The sequence below is a fragment of the Anoplolepis gracilipes genome, chromosome 15, assembly GCF_047496725.1.
Source record: "Anoplolepis gracilipes chromosome 15, ASM4749672v1, whole genome shotgun sequence".
Classification (NCBI taxonomy): Eukaryota; Metazoa; Arthropoda; class Insecta; order Hymenoptera; family Formicidae; genus Anoplolepis; species Anoplolepis gracilipes.
Genome location: NC_132984.1, coordinates 1,544,889 through 1,563,770, shown reverse-complemented (window position 1 = coordinate 1,563,770; position 18,882 = coordinate 1,544,889). Strand labels below are relative to the sequence as shown.

Genomic DNA, 18,882 nt, shown 5'->3' with positions numbered 1-18,882 from the left:
TTGAACTGAATAATTTAGAAAACTCTAGAATTGTTATAAATTCAAAGCTTTTGAATTATAGAATTTTTAGGTTTTCTTTTTTTTTTTTTTTTTCTAATTTTACCCTCTTCGAGGAAATGACTTTAACGTATCTGAAGCGGTTGAATTTATAATTTTAGAATCCTTAAATTTTCTTTGCAGTGAGGAATTCCGGTTTTGGAAACGCTTGAAGACTTCTCGAGTTTGAGATTTCCGAGTTTCGCTGAATTTTCGAACCAAGCAGCCGGATGTTGTCGGATTCGAATGACATACGGTATCCTCGTGCACTGATTGCATGTCCAATACGAGGACTACCGACGCGCTCATTCAATTCGCGGTCCAGGCGTGGAATGCAACCGACGACGTCGATGCTGCTGCACGGGGGTGTGCAGGGCAAGAGATGTGTAGTAATGGAGCTGGAGAGAGAAATGTGGGAAGATAACGGGCGAGGAGGTATTATTACGTGTGTCACGGTACCACAATCTACTCGCTTGTTCGCGCAAGAGTACAACGTATTCCTTTGCGGGGATTCGCTCGATTCTTCTCTCTCTCTCTCTCTCTCTCTCTGACTAGTGAAAATTTAATTAGAAATATTTAATTCATCTAATATATCTAATATATGTATATCATAAAATTAAAGCTTTTAATCGGACAATTTGAGGATTTATAAATTTTCGAATTTAATATGTATTTATATTTACTAATCTTTCTCTTTTAGATCAAAAAATTTTTTTCATGTTAAACATTTATAAATTTTTTAATTTATGACTTTCAAATTTGCGAGATTGTTCGAAATTTTAAATTTTTATCTCAAAATTTCAGAAAAAAAATAGGAAAATGGTCTAAATTATTGGAATTTTGAAATTTAAACTTTTCACATTATCGTATCCGCAATTTCTCAACTTTTTCGAGCAACGTGAAATTTATAAAATGAAAACGAGAAAGCAGGTTGAATTTTTTGGTAGCTTTAATTTTGGAATGAAAAAATTTCTCGCTCTTCTACTTCAAAATAGTCCAAGTAGTTGTGGTCAGACGGTTAAGGAGAAAAGGAAAGCGGCGAAAGATCCTAGCGAGGTGCGGGCAGGGCACGAGACGAACTCCTGCTTAACGGGATTGTAATAGCGAGGTCAGACGAGCCTCCTCACTTCCACGGTCACCATGTATATACCTTGTCTTCCTTTCGTCTTCACGATAACGGTCGTTACAATTGACAATCTCTCCAAATATAATGAAAACGTAAAATAATTTTTTCTAATAATACGAAACGTCAAATAAATTTAAAATAATTACTATTCCGTTGAAACTTAATTATTCTTTATTTTAAAGTTTTAAAATAATATTTTATATTTATTATTTTCTGCATACTTTATTCATTTTTGTATGAACGTACATTATTACGAGCTTTAATTAAAACTGTTTAATAATTTATTCGAAATTATTATCGACCACTTCACTGTTTTAATTTAATTATTAATACATTTTTGTTTGAAAGACATTAAATTAAATACTCGAAGAAGAAATCGATTTTTAAAATACCCCTTGACTTTCTCGGCGCTATTATTATTTTAAAATTCGTATTTCAACGCGCGGAATCTTTATGAATGCAACTTGACCAACCATTCGTTAGATATACTGTGCTTCAGGAGGCGTATTTGACGTCGGCATGACGTCGCTTGAAAATTTCGCTGCATTTCGTCACATGCACCGCCCCCACACATGCAGCTGCACACGAGTAGTACGATGCGCGTACACTATACACGTTACGCGAACCTCGTGACGTCGACGCGTCATATGGAAGGATGGAAGCAACTCTTTTAAGAATCTAACACTCTGAACACTTTTACAGCTACTTATGATGAAAGCAAAATTAATCACTAAAAACATTAATTTCCAAATAATTAATAAAAAGGATATTTACATATCTTTATATTAAAATATTTGTATAATTTTTTCCAATTTATATACATGTTTTGATAAAGAAATCCAAAAGATAGAGAATGAATTATATTATTAACATACTTATTTTATGTATTTTTGAATTTATTTTTTATTTTCTTTTCAACAATATTATCATTTTGAAATATTTTTTCATCTTCCTAAGCTTTTTCTCCAAAAAGTTTTTAATAAGTAACCAAAATAACATACAAGATAATAAATAAAATAATTAATTAAAATAAATTTTTTTAAAAATAATGATAACAAATATTATTTCAAAATAATAATTATCATATATTTTAAAGGTAAGAAATTCAAAGGGTCTTGAACGGATTTGACTCATTCTTATTAAGTACGTACTTTCTTTTTATTTCACACATTGCGCTCTTTTTTTTTTTTTTCTCTCGCGATAGTTTTCATATTGTGTTACATTCAAAAGTGCAGATCGAGCTCGTCGACGCACGAAATGTCTATTTATTCATGACGTACGAGATTCCCAAGGAGAACGAGGGCTGACCCACATTTCCCGCCGACCGAGCGACCTCCGTAGGTGGTGGTATAAGCGGACACGACGGCCGCATTATCCTTCGGCCGTCTTATGCGCGAGGATTTGAAATTCTGAATGAAAAATATCTCCTTGCTTTGTCTCGCGTGCAATATCGAGCTTAAAAGAAAAATATCAACCCTCGCTGTCTAACTATCGAATGAATCAAAGAGCTAAAGCTGTCGTCTATAACTTTATCTACTTGTCTTTCTTTGTAATAATAATTTTTTAATGGGAAAATATAATTGTGTCGAATAAAAAAAATTTTAGAGAAAGAGATCCAAACAAAATTAAAAGAAAAAAAAAAATTAAATTTAAATTCTACCGCAAGTCACATTTCTGGACGATAATTAGTTAAATTTCGGCGCAAGAAGAATAAAACTACACAATCGTGAGATCAGATTTTAAAATATTGTTCGATCGGCTTTTCGATCACGAATCAACTCTGTTGACTATGGCTGTCGGCGCATTTTCTCGAATGTGAAAGTTCGCAGTCCAGGACGACCGGTAAGGTAGAATACAAGTAGAACGAACGGCATCGGCAGTTGCACAAAATCATCCTGAGATTGCCGGCTCGGTTCGGCTCGGCTCGGTTCGGACTTGCCGTGCCGAGTTGCGAAAGTTTCGCAACACGGCCATTGTTAGAGAGAATGATGTCGAAACCGCATCAATTTTAGAGGCAACGAGGCCAGAGCGCAAAAGGACTATTTGTCAGCGACAGTCAGTTGATGTTCGAAAAAAATTGCAAAGAAATTGCAATCATCCTAAAAACATGAGAATTCTGTAATATATTGAATTTGAAACTGGGAAAATTCGATAAACTGCAAATGGATTGTTTTCTATAGAAATAAAAACGAGGAATATATATAGCTTATTCGCCAATAGGAGAGAAAAACTCTCTCTCTCTCTCTCTCTGTGCTTTTAAATTTAATTCTATTTAATTTAATTGAAATAATGTATATATGTATGTATGTATGTATGTATACGCGTGTGCGCATACATACTTTCAACTTTTATTTGATGCAAGTTATTAATTTAAACGTGGATTAATTTATTTTTAAATAACATTAAATATTACCTACCAATATTACTCAAAGTAAAAAATACCTTTCGCAGATATTTGCATATTTAACGCTAAAATTTTATTACATGATTCTAGTATAATACGAAATTTTATGTAATTTACTAGTGATTGGAAAATGTTTAAAAATGAAATCATTCTAGAACATCAAAGCGAGCTAAAACTCTGAAAATTGAAATTAGATCTTGAAAATCCTAGATTGCGAACATTTTCAATCCGACCGACTATTAGGTATCTGTAACTACTGAAAGTCATGTAGTATTTATCATTTATTGTAATTATCATTCTTACATGCTAATTCTAATAATTTAAAACAGATCACTATTTTTTAATATACTGTAATTACAAGAAATGCTACGCGTTTCCGTTATTCGTCTCTTTAAATCTCAAATCTTTCGAGAAAATTTCTCATTATCTCATAAAAAAAAAAAAAAAAATGGAAAGAGTCTCCTATCAGCTTGCGGTTTTTTTTTCCTCGATAATTCTCGATAATAAATCGATATTATATGGTGCATAGATGCGCTTTGAGTGCGATGAGAACAGCGGGAACGGGAAAGGGGGTTGATAGAGAGTTGAACGCGAGGATGGATCGAGGGTTCAAGAGGCGTCCCGACGTTGCGCGTCAATAGCGTGTCCCAGAGGCGGACGTCACCACGTGTAAAGCCGCCGGGGTAACTCGAGAAGCGGGGCGAGAGGCGACAGACTCCATTTCCCGTGTAACTGACCATTCCTAATTTCAAGTCCTCTCGAGAGGATATCGCGATGTACCGGAGAGAAAGGCCTTGACGCAGCGAAAGATAAAACTATTAATTTATATTAAGATATGCGATATAATTATAATGTTTTATATTATTCATAATAATGTAGTTAAAGTATAAAGAGATAAGCATTTTAATTAATGACAATTTTTACTTGTATATTCTGTAATAATTTTTAATTTTTCTAGGGTTTAAATTATTATCCAAGATTATTTAGTAAAAACTAGCAAATATAGAAAAGGCTTTTTATATCTAATTTGTTATTCGATTTCTTTCTGAAAAATCTCGCTTATATTAATAATTTTAAACTATCGCGATAATTAAATTATACTATCCAATAAATGCTTTATATAAAGAAAATATTACGCGTTAACAATTTATAAATCTCTCGAATGAAATAGGGTATAGGCTACTATTAATTTTACAAAATTTATATAAATTTTAAACAAGTACTTGATGTCAAAGCGAGAGAAAAAAAATAACTATCCCGTTAATCAAGAGAACGCTCTTGTTGTTCGATTTGAAAGTTGACAATTCCATAATCTTTCGCAACCGCAGGGAGGTTGACCTGCGGCCGCGGGGTCAGCAGCGTTAGTCAACAAGGTACGTGTGTACAATGCGTTCATATGCTCCCGCAAGGGACTGCCGAAATAAATGCCTGTAAACAAACACTTCTTCCATGTGTTACTACCCTGGTCGTCGCTGTGACGTTCTCAAAACAACGCGCGGGACATCCATTCAAGAATTTCCGCTCCGATTACGAAAATGAATTGCGCGACATACATTGAAATATTCAAAAGAAATATTCTTCTTGTATTCTTTGCTTGAGAATTGTAATTGGAAAAAATTGGTACAAAATTAACATTATTATTTGAAATAATTAAAAAGATTTTTCTGCAAAATATAATTTTTTTATTTCCTTTTTTTTTTTTTTTTTTAGTAGGAAGAATATTAAAATAGTTAATTTAAAAAAAACTACATTGTATGCAAAGTAATTAGTATTAAATTCTTCTAAAATAAATGCACATTCTATATTGTTATATAAGGCGTACAGTCAACTTATTAATGTATCTAAATTTAAAAGGATTTTTTCTATCTAATAAAAATGATAAAAAATTATCATTTGTTTTTATTCTAAACTAACAATGAGGAAAAAAGTATACTAATTAATATAGATAAATGTCTTGGGGCATATAAATATGCAAACTAATAATTGTGCTTTCTTATCTCTCTCTCTCTCTCTCTCTTGTCATTCTAGCGGTTGGATTTTGACAACTAATTTGACATAAAAGCATCAGAGGTGACATTAAGGGGAATTCTACATGAAAAAGTAGCGTATTCTCCGATCCACAATCTGCGATGAGTATCATTAGGAGCTTTCGAGGATTTACGAGACACACCTTGATAACTTTCGGGAAAATGAAAAAGAAGGAAGAACCAAAGAAGAGCGAGGAAAGAGTGGGAGGGGAAGCGAGAGGGTGGGTGAATTTTGTGATCCCCGAGTTCGCCTCAAATATTTACGCTACGCCCGCAACAATGGGAACAATATCGGTTGCTTGGCAACCGCTCTGTTCACGACCAGTTCTACCCTTAGCGAGCACTCTCCCCCGCCCCCCTCCCCCTCCCTCTCTCCCTTCCTGCCGTCACAACTAACTCATTCTCCCTTCCCTTTTTTTCATCTCTACTCGCTCACTCTGTCTGTCTGTTTGCCTCGTTTGGTCCAATCTTCCATTTTCGCATCTCATTGACCGAGGGACGATTAACACTGTTAATTCCAGGTAAAAAAATGTGTTGGCAAAAAAAGAGGAGACTTTTGTTGATAAAGCAAATTTTTTAACAATAATAATTTTTGTAGCGAGTAATTTTTAACATAGGTCTTCTGGATTTCTGTTTAGATAAATTTTATTTTAACAGAATTATAAATCACGCGAAAATTTAGTTGGAAAAATGAAATATGTATACACAAGGTAATTCTCTTGCATATTTAATTCTTTATTTAGAAACGACGAATTAATATTATGATTATAGTAACAGAGTGAATAAAATTATAAATGGGAGAAAGACACGGACTTGTCTCTCTTAATTTATGACATCGTTACTTACTAATTAATAATTAACAACCATATATGTATATGGCGTATAATAGAAAGTTGTTTGTCATAATTATAATGCATTTTTATCTTATCACCGGAAAAGCATTTTCGCGTGTCGTAACTAAGAATTAGTTAATTATCATCTAATTTTGCCACTCGTAAATTCTTTCCTCATTTGAATTTTAAATTATGCCGATTTTGTTCTTCTGCACTAATCTCATTATCTGCCAATAGTTACATTTAAAAAAAAAAAAGGAATATGATTCGAAAAGGGAATTTTATATAAATAAAAGAACCAACTCGCTCTCTCTCTCTCTCTCTCTCTCTCTCTTCAGAAACTATCCAAAAAAGAATAAAGATGCAAATGGAGTTGGTAGCGCAAAGGTATGGCACATAAAAACACATAAATAAGGATGAGCACGACGAAATTATACTCGGTGTACGGCTAATACGCTGAATCTGAATATTCAAGATTAGAGGATGAAAAATAAGGAAACTGCGAGTGTCCAAGAAAGAAGGAGAGAACAAAACAAGAAGTCGAGGGGTTGTGCCGAGCACGCGGACGAGCGAGAGGAATGATCGGTATTCGTATATGTATGTATGTGTGTGTGTGTGTGTGTGTGCGTACACTGCGTTATACGTGTGCTCGAGTGCATTAGTGAATGAGGGGGGCGAAGGAGTGGAGAGAAATGGAGGAAGGGGGTGAAGCACGGGGGTACAGCAATAACGGGTAGGCGAGAAGAGGAGGGTACAGTGGCGGTAGAACAAGAGGGGAAGGATCAATGCCGGTTGCCAGGACAACCACGGTACCTGATCTTCCTTCCATCCATCCTGGAGCGAGTACTTCTCGCTCGATCTGACCCCGCGCGTGCTTCGAAGGTAAGAGAGAAGGGAGCGAACCGTGGATCGGGGGGCCCGTGAGAAGAGAACCCCCTCGTGAGCGGAGAGAAAGCGACTAGCCGAGTGACAGCTCGCGATTTTGGAAACGAGGATCGTAACGAGAGGTCGTCGATATTATTGTACGAGTGTTGGATTTACGTGCGTGCCATTCACACAGTCGATAAATTTTCCGATCAATTCTGGACCGATTGATTCTGATTGAGAATTTAGCAGGGAACCGGGTATAAAACCAGGCTATAAAATTGAGGTAGAAGTTGAGTGAAGTTTAGAAGAAAATTGATATAGTATCTATCAAGTAAGATTTTTAGAAGCGAAATTGTAAGGAAAAGTTGAACCAAGAGTTTGGTGAAAAATAAATAAAATTTAATGCAAGTATAAAACACACATGTATGTCAGAAAATTGATAAAAAATATGAATTAGAAAATTTCATTAGAAAATATTTATTAAAATTTGTTAAAAAATATTTAATAAAATCAGCAAAAATTTATTAAAAAATATTTATTAGAAAATTGGATACAAAATTGATAGCTATCAAGTAAGATTTTTAGAGGCAAAATTGAGGAAAAGTTGAACCAAGAGTTTTGTGAAAAATAAATAAAATTTAATACAAGTGAAACATATATATATAGTATATGTCAGAAAATCGATAAAAAATATTCATTAGAAAATTACACGAGTGATGATGATTTCTCTTTTCAAAATTTAGCAAGCATTGAAATCAAAATTGAAATTGAAAAAATATCGAACGAAAGGGAAGAGAGAAAGCGAGAGAGACGTTCCCGGGCGGGCCGGAAATTTTCTCTCGGAAATTTGCTGCAAATCGATCGATTTTCGCGAGGGAAACGATCAATATACCAGGTGGCGCGGGGGCGGAGGGTGACAAGTTGAGGGGTAGGATGGGGAAAAAGTATTCAATGTTTCGAAGAGACACGACGCGCGCGTGTTCCTGCGCATTCGGTCGGCTGGCACGAGTTTTGGCGGGTCGATGCGCCATTGTGTTGCCTCGGCGGCTGCGTTTGCTTTGTTTTCGTCTCTTTCTCTTTTTCCTTTTCGTCTCCTTCTCTCTCTCTCTCTCTCTCTCTCTCTCTCTCTCTCTCTCTCTCTCTCTCTCAATCTCCCTACTCTTCCTCATGCGTGTACAGCTTGTTGTCGATGTATTGCGCTCAGTACTTCCGCGCCCACGCTTTCCTCGAGAAGTATGTTCGTTCGAAATATATTTTACATCACCTCATCTCGATGTAAATAATCCGCAAAATAATCCAATAACTAAAGGAATAAAAGTGTCAAATATTTTACGATTTTTTGTAATTTTATTCCCGATGAAATGCAATTTCAAAGAAGATTGAGACAGATCGAAAAATCGAAGAAAAAAATCACAATAATTGTAGTAAATGAATTAGATGTATATAAATAATATGTAAAATAAATTTGAAAAGATGAAAAACAGAGAGTCAAAACAATAATTTGTGACAGATTTTCTCAATGAATCTAATCAGAATTAAAAATAAGAGATTAATAATATCAAATATATAAATGCGCAATTTTCAAAGAGAATATAGTTAATTTTAACAAAATTGTTATATTGTTGGCCTTTCGAGATTGAATACGAAATTATCTCGAGTTCTTTATTTTCATTAATCTTTTTTTTCCCTCTCCCTCTCTGGATCAGAAAAGCGATCTACAATAACGAGATAATACGACGGTCGAGAAGAAGCAACAGCTCCTTCGACGAACCAGTTTTACCTCCCACGTTAAAGGCTGACATTTCTTTTCATTCATTTCCACGCCCACATATCCCACAACTTGCGCACATATTGTGAACAAAAAATTATTCATATGCCATGAAGCTAACATTATTTTTTAATCTCACCTCATCCCGTCTAAATCTAACATTGATTTTCTCTCAAAGAAAATGTCAAAGAAGTTAATAACAAAAAAGATCAGCCATTTACAAAGTAATACAATAGAACCAAGTTATTTTATGTAGAATTTTAAAATAAAAATCTTAATAAAAAATATCTTAATTCTCTTTAAAATATTTTATACTTAACTCATATTATATTATTAAAAGAAAATATTTAATTATTATATAAATGTTAAAATTATTGAATTCCGTTGTTTAAACATAACACGATATGGTTCCAGAATATCGATAACAAAGTCTTCATTTAGCGAGCACCAATTCTGCTGATAAGACGATGGCATACTGTATTCGCGCACGCTTGCAATATATGATATCAAATTCGGAATTATTTAACTTTATTTATCATTTTCTTTTACTCTACACGATGAACAATACATTCTTTATTCACGCAATTTGATTATCCTGTGATCCGCGACGCCGCCCTCGGCTATACCGATAATTTCATCAATCGACGCACCTTGACCTGTAACGCCAATAATTTTATTCGCTTATGTACGCGCCGGGATAACCCTCTCGATTAAAAATTAACCGAAAGATTTTATTAGCCGTAAAAAAATACACTGGAATTTAGCGCTGTTCAAACTTAAATTCGTATTTAGCTTTCGTTAAATGAACTTAATTTATCAGTCAAACACTTGAACTTTAATTTATCAGCTTAATTGATATCGAACAATTGCACGTGGTCTGTAACTGTAGGTATGTTTACGATTAAAAGAATGTAATGTAAAAAAATTGAATTATTATTCAATTAATGAAAAGCAAAGCAAAAGAATAACATTTTAAAAGGTCGCATAAAGACGATTTAAAAATATGGCGATAAGCATTATTTATTCTTTTCCAGCGCTTCTAATTTCGAATTTAAAAACTCAATTAATGATAATTGCAAAACTGTTATTTTTCCAATTAGTCTTGACATTACGAATTTTCTTGTGTAGATAATATTTATAAATTATATTAATATTTCAATTCCTTTTTTTATTTTTATTTGTATTTTTTTCTTTGATAATTTATTATGTTTATAAAATTAATTAATTTTTTTAAATATTGATTTTTCCTTGATTCAAAATACAATTTATTAAGTATTAATTTTCATATATTTCTCTGAACAATTTTCCAAGTACAAATTATGTAATTACTTATGTACCTACTTGCGCAATGATGCGAGATTCTTGAGAGATTGCGCTTTGCGTAGGTGTTTTCAATTATGCACGGACCGGGCCGATTTTGCAACCTATACGTCACAACTGTTACCTGCGAGATAAGCACGCCGGAAGTGCGTCAACACCGTTATGTTTCATACTTAAAGTCACACGTCGTGCGATAAATCAGACAATTTTTTCAAATATTTATTCTGCACAAGATTGAAATGGATTACTTTCAAAATGTATAAATGGAATTCAAGCATTTTTATATATAAAAATTATAGATGTCGAATAAGCACATTGGAAAATATATTATTTTCTCTTTATTACGCAACATAAATAATATATAAATTATAATATGAATAATGAATCACAAATATGTAATGAAAAATGTCTTACTTTTAAATTGTGAAGATTATTAAGAATTTTCGCGAACACTAAATTTCCAATTTTATCGGATAATTTCATCGGATATTGCGATGACAGATTTAACGTGTAACAAAGAAACAAGAATTAATTAATTAATTTGTAAGATGGCAACTGGCCGATATCGACTTTTCTGATATCAATGCAACAATTTTATGCGCTAAAGCGTTCAGTTAATCCACAAGCCTCGCGTAATTACATTCATTATTTACGATCGTGATGCACAGGCGTTACTATGTGAATTTCTCATGACTCACGTGTTCACTTCATATGCGATAAATATGATCGTCCACGTGCATTGTGATGAGATAGATAGAGACGAATGCAACGTACAGGGTAGTGATGTCATCGATTCGAGGAAATTACAGTTTATATTAATTTTAAAACATCTTTTATACTCATTATTATTATTTAGTTTTTATTACGATATATATATATATATATATATATATATATATATATATATATATATATATATATATATCATCTCCTATTATTTATTCGTAAAATTAAAAAGATAAACACAATAAGCGTCAATCTACAAAGAGATCAATTTACAAAGAGAGACTTAAATTTTAAAACTATTAATTAAAAGCAGTTCTGTTATAGCAATATTTATAATAGTATCATTATAATCTTAATGTAATCTCATTTTCTGTAAAAAAATGATTTCCTTAAAATAATAATTTCTTTTATAAGAAAATTATAGTTGATATTATTTTACTGCTAAATTTCATAAAATTACCGCAATTTTCTTATCTAATTAGATAGTCACACAAATTCTATTATATTAATTGAAAATTATTGTACAAACAATTTTATTCGCTTTTGGAGTTATTTTATCAAAACGATATAGAGATACAGCCCTGAAATAAGGACGAGGGAAAGTCAATTTGGGTTTCTTATCATTAAGATCGAGGTATACAGGAAATTATTAATGGCAATTATGTCTTTTATCTCATCGGAAAGGTAAAAGTAACTTTCTCATTTGCCGTAAAAAATATCACTTTGAAGTTACTTTTAAATTCACAATAGCTTGATATAAATAATTTAGTTGTTTCATAGTAAAAATTCTAATGAAAAAAGTAAAGAAACGATAGACATGTATATTATAATACATTATAATATTAATAAAAAAAGGAAAGCACTCATGTCAATCATTATTCTCTTCCCGTCTTTTCATTTTTCCTGACAGCTTATAGTTTACTTTCTAATTGCATGTAATAGTATGGTTTATGCTGTCTTACTATGTATTCCGATTCAGTTACTCAGCAAAAAGTTTATCCTATTGTGTTCGATGTTGTTGAATAAATACGAATCTAAATTCTAAATACATCATTCACATCTTTATTCGCACAGCTACGTGGAAGGTAAATAAACCTTGCCGAAATTGTGATGAAAAATTAAAGAACGGAAATCCTTTATCGGATTATATCTTCGAACTCTGGTCAATATATTTCAATCGACTGTACTTCTCTACTTAAATGACAGAAATTTTTACGATGAAATCTCGTAAAACCAGGCAGACTTAAGTTTAATTTAAATCTGCCATCTTATGTAACGCTTAAAATATTGCAAACACAGACGCAAAAACACTATCAGGAATTTTCTTGACGTACTTACCCAGGTACAAACTTTACTACATGTTTATCTCGATTGCTAGATATATTTAAGACACTTTCAATATCTTTATTTTACTTTATACACCGAGCTAAACTCGACATTATAAACTTAAAGTCGGAGTATAATAAATTCGACGCGCACAAAGCTGGCGCTAGATAATTAAATATTTCTCGTGATTCAAAATCATTAATAATAATAATAATACTTTTTCTAATCCTTAATTATTAGTGAAAGAGCCTTTCGAGATACTTTTTACAATATTACTGATAAGGACAAACTTTCTTCTCTCTGCTTCAATATATTTTTGCGCTCCAAAATTATTGATATCGAAACTTTATCCTCTGCTCCAAAATATCTCGCTATTTTAGTTGCTAATAAAGAAATATTTTCTTTTCTGCTTCAAAATAGTTTCCTAATTCAAAATTATGAATGAAAAAAAAAAAAAAATCTCTCACTCTGAAATATTTTGTTTACTCCAAAATTAATAATAATAAAAGAATGTTTTCTAATGCAATCATGAAAAGAAAAAAAAAAAAAGACAAACGTATTTTTTTTTTTTTTAAGAACAGTTATTAACGCAAGCACACTCCGATCCTACGACAATATATATAAAACAATATTTTTTTTTTTCCTACAAGCTTCCTATCTCGAGAAAGAATCAAGAAACTGTTACCAACCGAGTGTCTCTATCCACGCATTTGTACAACTGCACCTGCAGAGTCCTGATGATGACAAAGTGGCACAGCTATCAGAAACCTCTTTAGCCACTTTGTGTTTCGCAAGTAACAGCATCTATACGATTAATATTATATCTCCAACAACACCTTTCTCTCTCTCTCTCTCTCTCTCTCTCTCTTTCCCTGCCTTTCTCCCACTTCTTCAAAGAATTGCTCCTCTCTATCTCTCTCACTCTCTCTCTCTCTCTCTCTCTCTCTCTTTCCTTCTCTTTCTCTCTGTCTATCTATCTCTCTTTCTCTCTTTTACTCTCTCGTCATCAGCAGCTACGCCATCGTGAGATTCCGGTTTTGAAGGAGTCACCTATTTCTCGAAAAAGGTCGACCAGGTCACTGGCTGGTCAGAAAAGTTAAGGAACTCACTTGCACTCACCGGTTCGCCGACGAGCGTCACATCTCCGCGTCGCTGAAGATGTTGCTAGTTGCCGCCTTTCTTCTTCTCGTCGTAATGGTGATTGTCGTCGTGCTGACGATTCCCTTCCGCACTTCGGAGTAATCCGATTAATCAGATTCCCCCTCTGTTGTCTGGATATGATATCACAACAGCGTCGCAATGGACAAAGCCATCTTGATGGGGGCACGCACGCACAAACGGCACGATCTACTTCTGATCGTGACGATCAGGTCCTCTTGCCAGCACTGGAGGCGACCGAATGAGAGACCAGCATGATGGTAGACCAGCATGGCTTGATGGCGCCACCAGACGATTGCTGATCGTTCCCCCACACTGCTACTTAACGTACGGTTATCACTTGCGAGAAGAGTTTGATAAATTTTTTGCATACCCCTTTCTGAAACAGCCTAGCACCCGACGTCGACCAAGTCCATTTACGGGATTTCAAGTGATATTTTTGACAGCAATCATGACGCAGATAGATAGTCGGAGACCTTGAAGAGTAGCTTGCGTCTACAAGCGGCAAGTAGCGCCACTTCAGAGGCGGCAATTTTTGAAGTTGGAGATAAGTTGTTATTTTGCTTGGAAATAAATTGACCAAAAAAATTTCTTTTAATCGAAGTCATAAAGATGAAGTACATATGTATAGAATGTATCATCCTTCATAAAGAACATTGCGAGATAGCGCTGTCCTTAATTAAAAATTTTGCGTGGCACTTGCTTGAAAAGCAAGTTAAAGATAATTAAAGTAGCGTCTTGAAAAGAGAAAAATAGATAATGATAACAACTGCCATTGAAAGATAATATATCAATGAAAAATAGACGCCTAATTGGAAATAAAAATTAAAAAAAAAAAAAATAAAGCAGAATATAAAACCAAATTTAAATAAAATCCAGAGACAATTAAAATAAAGTAAACTATAAAATATGATAATCCTGATAATCTCACGCTCATCGGATATTGAATTCTTTTAAATAGATTTTATTTTGAGAGCACTAAACAATTATTATCTACACTCTACAACAAGTATATCTTTCGTTTTTGAGAGACGCTACCTCATTCTTACTTTTGTCTCGAGAAATGACTGCGTTGCGAAAAAAAAGGATCGCACGATATTTCTCACAAATAGCACAGTAAATAGTTTTCTTTTTTTTCCAATCTCACATGTTCTTTCTCTTTCTCTTTTTCCATCGCGCTCGCTTGCCCATTCGCTCCTCGAAGTAACTAAATTCTTACTGTGGCACATTGTATATAGTAGATTCTTAAGTATATAAATAAGTCGTAAGTCGATGCCTCGTTTAGATTATTAAATATATATATGTATATGTGTATATATATATATATACTGTATATGTGTATATGAATATTCAATATATCTTTATGTTGTATATAGACTAGAACTCCTCGACACGTATCACATACTAATATTGACTATCGTGTTTCTGGACGAGACTTGAGAACTCTTCGTGTCCCAAGTCCTGGCGACGTTTTCGTCCTTCTGGCCTTCTACTTCGAAAACCGAGGATTCTGATGATTGAATCGTGTATGTATATTTTTATCTTTGCAAATTTTACAACTTTGTTTATTCGAATCTTTCAATGCTAAAGTGATTACATAATCGGTCTTCCGCGATCGAAATGCTATCTCTGCGAGATTGTCAGAGAGACGAAAACGCGCCATCGTCTTATTGCTGTATCATTGACTTTACGATCGTGACAGTATCAATTGCTTCTTATAATCGCTAATACTTTCGCAATACTTTCGCAGTAACTTCGTCCTTCATTTGGACTTTAAGATAAATTTGAATTAACTTTTTTAATCGAAATGTCACTGGAAATTATCATATATATTACTTCTTTCCGTTGAAAAAACTTCCTTTTTTATGTATTTTAATTAATTCTTATCTTTCACTGTTTCTTTAATTATTTTGAGTATTATCTCTTCTGTTTACTTTACTTGACTTTATTACGCATTTTGTTACGGAAAAAAATAAAATGATGTGTAATTCGTTCTTTCGCGTTTTGATTTTTAGATAAATATATAAATTATTTACCATTTAAATAAGGGATGTTAATCCATCCCTTTTCCTCTGGAAAAGTTAATTTGCGTTTCAATAGTACTCTAATAATTAATACTTTCATATAGCCAAAGGCATTTCCACTTTCAAAAGTGCTCCTTAAGAGATTCTCGTACATCTTAGATTATCAATCTTAGACTTAGGCCTGAAAGATTTGCAAATACTTAAAATCTTCTCCTCTCGCTATTCTATCGCATTTTATCATATTTAATTCTGTGGCTCGTATTCTCCCACGATCGATTTACGTTTTTTTTCACGAGCGAAAAAAAGTAGGAAGAAATATTTGATTCTTCAATTCGACTCTCCGCTGGCGACCGTACCATCGGTCGGAGGACCGGTCACGATTTGAGGATCGTTCGTAGGAAGTCCTTGCATCTCCTGTACCCCCTGGAATAGCTTGCCGGGGAATCCCTGCAGAAGATCGTAGGAGACTGGGGTGGGCGGTAGGGCGGTGGTGTGTGCATGGGGTGATTGCAGAACGGCTATCACTCTGCGGAGCTCGTCCAGCGCGTTGCCTAAACGATTAATTTGTCATTAATTAATTAAAACCTTATGATAAACTTTATAAAAATTTTACGATACATTTTGGATACTTTATTAGATACTTGAAACCTGTAACTTAATTTTGTTTCTTTCTAGAGATTATTTAAAAAATTTTATATATTAAAATTGTAAATAGTAATATCTCGCGCGTTAAACATCCTCATTACCTTGCATAAGGATATAATTTTTTGCCAGGAGAAGGGTGGCTATTTTCGATAGCTTCCTCACTGAAGGACTGTGCGCGTAAGGAATGACAGAACGAAGTTCGTCTAGGGCGTCGTTCAAATCGTGCATCCTTCTACGTTCGCGCGCGTTAATATTCAATCTTACGCTCTTTCCTTGACGAGTCGTCTTCGATTTCGGTGGGCAGTTTAATCGCGAGCCTGTTGGTCTGAAAAAAAAATTATATGCGTCAGAATTAATAATTATATACGCATTTTATTGGATGTTTCTTACAAAAGTATATTTTATTCAATTATTTTATTATGTATGTACATCTTTTTTCAGTTTTATATATGCAATTTCGAATTGAATTTTTTTTAAGTTATTTTCTTTATGTAAATTCTCAAGTGACTTTATTTTTTTTCTTTAGCTTGAAAAATTTTAAAACGTAATTAGATTCAAAGTAAACCTCTCGTCCGGTCGATTTTCATCGGACAACGCGCTGGAGGAAGCGTGCGGTTGCGGTTGTTGTTGAAAGTAAAAGCCACCGAGACCCACGGCACCTAACGGAGTCCTTCGTCCAGGTGCACTCTGGGTGTGTTCCGATGAATAGGCCGCCGGTGGACCCGAGACACCCGGATGTGAGGCCCCTGGTGTCGAATATACGGATTCGAGGGCCGCTGCCGATTGTGGAGGCAGTGGATGCTGAAACAGATATTTTTCTGTCATTTCTTGTGTTACAATTTTAAATATATATATATATATATATATATATATATATATATATATATATATATATATTTCTCATGTGTTTTACAATTATTACTTACAACGTTACGATGCTCCCAGGCCCAGGTTGGGTGCGACGCTGTGCGTTGCCAGGATCCTTGTTGCAGATGCGCCTCCGGCAGACCTTCCCTGCGATCGTCGTCCTCTGTTGAGCTGCTCTCGCCGTCGTAGGATCTCATCCTTCAGTCTTTCGATTTAACTGGCAAATTTTTCCCCTCCTTTCTACTCAAGCCCTATATTTACAAATTCCAGTTTTGCATTTTTTTTTTTTTTAAATAAAATCCTGCATTGCGAAATTATTTTCATCGACAAAATTTTTTTTATCTTGTAACTCCTCGCACTTTTATAAATAAATTCAAAATGTCGATTGCATCGCGTAAGTTGCTTTATTTGATGAAGTTATTTATTTTCACATTTCTCGCGAGAATAATTTCTCTCTCTTTCTCGCTGGAATTAATTTTATTATTGCAGTTTTTCCATTCCCAAATTTTTCGCATATTTTCATTTTCGCAAATAAATTCTCAATCTCGCACGAATCTATTTCATACGAATGCAATTTTTTACGAAATTTTTGCACATTTTGCAAGGTAAATTCTTGCTTCGCACGATAAATTTAATTTGTGGAAATTTGTTCTAAATTTCATCTACATATTCATGTTCTCGATCTCTCCGAATAAACTTTGATTTTCTCATTTTCGCATTTTATTAACGAGTACCAACGCCATTCGCGGGGCGTCATCGGACAGTCTAACGCAATCAATAGCAAGTGGAACACTTACCGACGACGATTTTTTTTCCCAGCCCCCGCGCGTTTCCCCGCGGGGTGCAGAATAGCGGCGATCAGCAACGCTTTCCGCGCATCAGCGCGCAGCGCCAAATGATCATCCCTCCGTCCGTGCTTTTCCGACGACAGTCACGGACAACCGTCGGATTTTGAGGAATCCCGATCGCAGGGGGTTGCCTGAGCCTTTTATTATCCCGTTACCAAAATCACTCAGAGCCGATCACAGCCATTTTAATTCGGCAGAAATCCGAGCCTCGATGACCAATATGGAGAAAAATCTCGCGGACCCTTCGGAAATTTTTTTCCATCCGCAGAGCCTTTGTTCTACGGGGTGTCCGATCGTCTTAAAGATCTCTCGTCTTTCGATAGTGGTCGATAAATTCGCCCTTGACAAAATTATCACGTCCGAACCGAAGCACATCGGGGGCACACACGCGTCTCCTTCGTTGTTTGGCAGGTCCTGCGCAGGAGGGAGCGCAACCCCTAAATTAGTTCGGCCGCCGTATACAAGGGTGCGCCCGTTGCGAGCGAGGGATGCTGCGCTGGACCCATCGGCTGGCGTACCCTGGCGGGTCAGCTAAAGATCCTCTACGAGCGTATCTTGTTACCATCGGGAAAGGAAACTCGTGTCTAAGAGAAGCAAGAGAAGTCGCTAGTTGCCGGATATAAATATATTTTACGCAAAGAGATGCTGCGTATTTTGTCTTAATTTGTAATAAAAATTATTATCTTGCATGAAAATTCCTCGACGATAAAGGAAATGCTTTATTAAATTAAAAAAACTGTTGAAGAATAGATAATTATAAAATTAATAATTAAGATAAACAAGATAAAATAAATTATCGATTTAAATTTGTCGAGGAGAATTTTGCTCCAAAATTGCCAAATGATTTTTAACAAGAAAATGCGTACCGTGCTTAGGGAACAATTATCATCATTATTAATAATTAAAC

The 18,882-nt window shown here is 34.4% G+C and overlaps 2 protein-coding genes across 4 annotated transcripts in view; both read right to left on the bottom strand.

Annotated features, from left to right (window-relative positions):
* Axud1 (AXIN1 up-regulated 1) overlaps positions 1-13,834 on the bottom strand; it is a 33,854-nt gene extending 20,020 nt beyond the window's left edge. The window contains exon 1 of one of the 2 annotated variants that reach the window (XM_072907345.1): positions 13,543-13,834. The gene's annotated coding sequence lies outside the window, so the exon portion shown is untranslated. The remainder of the gene's footprint in view (positions 1-13,542) is intronic. The other variant, XM_072907344.1, reaches the window with a different exon arrangement.
* A 689-nt stretch (positions 13,835-14,523) lies between these two features.
* Oli (basic helix-loop-helix family member olig) lies at positions 14,524-18,404 on the bottom strand. 2 transcript variants are annotated; one of them, XM_072907374.1, is made up of 5 exons: positions 17,925-18,404; positions 17,187-17,378; positions 16,826-17,061; positions 16,362-16,585; positions 14,524-16,166 (listed from the first exon to the last, which is right to left on the bottom strand). In XM_072907374.1, exons 2-5 carry the CDS (start codon positions 17,322-17,324, stop codon positions 15,943-15,945), a joined length of 822 nt encoding a protein of 273 aa, XP_072763475.1. In that variant the 5' UTR covers positions 17,325-17,378; positions 17,925-18,404; the 3' UTR covers positions 14,524-15,942. The 2 variants fall into 2 exon arrangements, with proteins under 2 accessions (XP_072763475.1, XP_072763476.1); XM_072907375.1 differs by lacking the exon at positions 17,925-18,404 and having other exon boundaries at positions 17,187-17,823.
* Between the last annotated feature and the right edge of the window lie 478 nt (positions 18,405-18,882).

Excerpts from the sequence above, each read along its gene's own strand:
- Oli (XM_072907374.1), bottom strand. The coding sequence starts at position 17,324 with ATGAGATCCTACGACGGCGAGAGCAGCTCAACAGAGGACGACGATCGC. Across the intron at positions 17,062-17,186 it reads CCTGGGAGCATCGTAACGTT|CATCCACTGCCTCCACAATC; the intron begins GTAAGTAATAAT and ends TATCTGTTTCAG. Across the intron at positions 16,167-16,361 it reads AAATTATATCCTTATGCAAG|GCAACGCGCTGGACGAGCTC; the intron begins GTAATGAGGATG and ends TTAATCGTTTAG.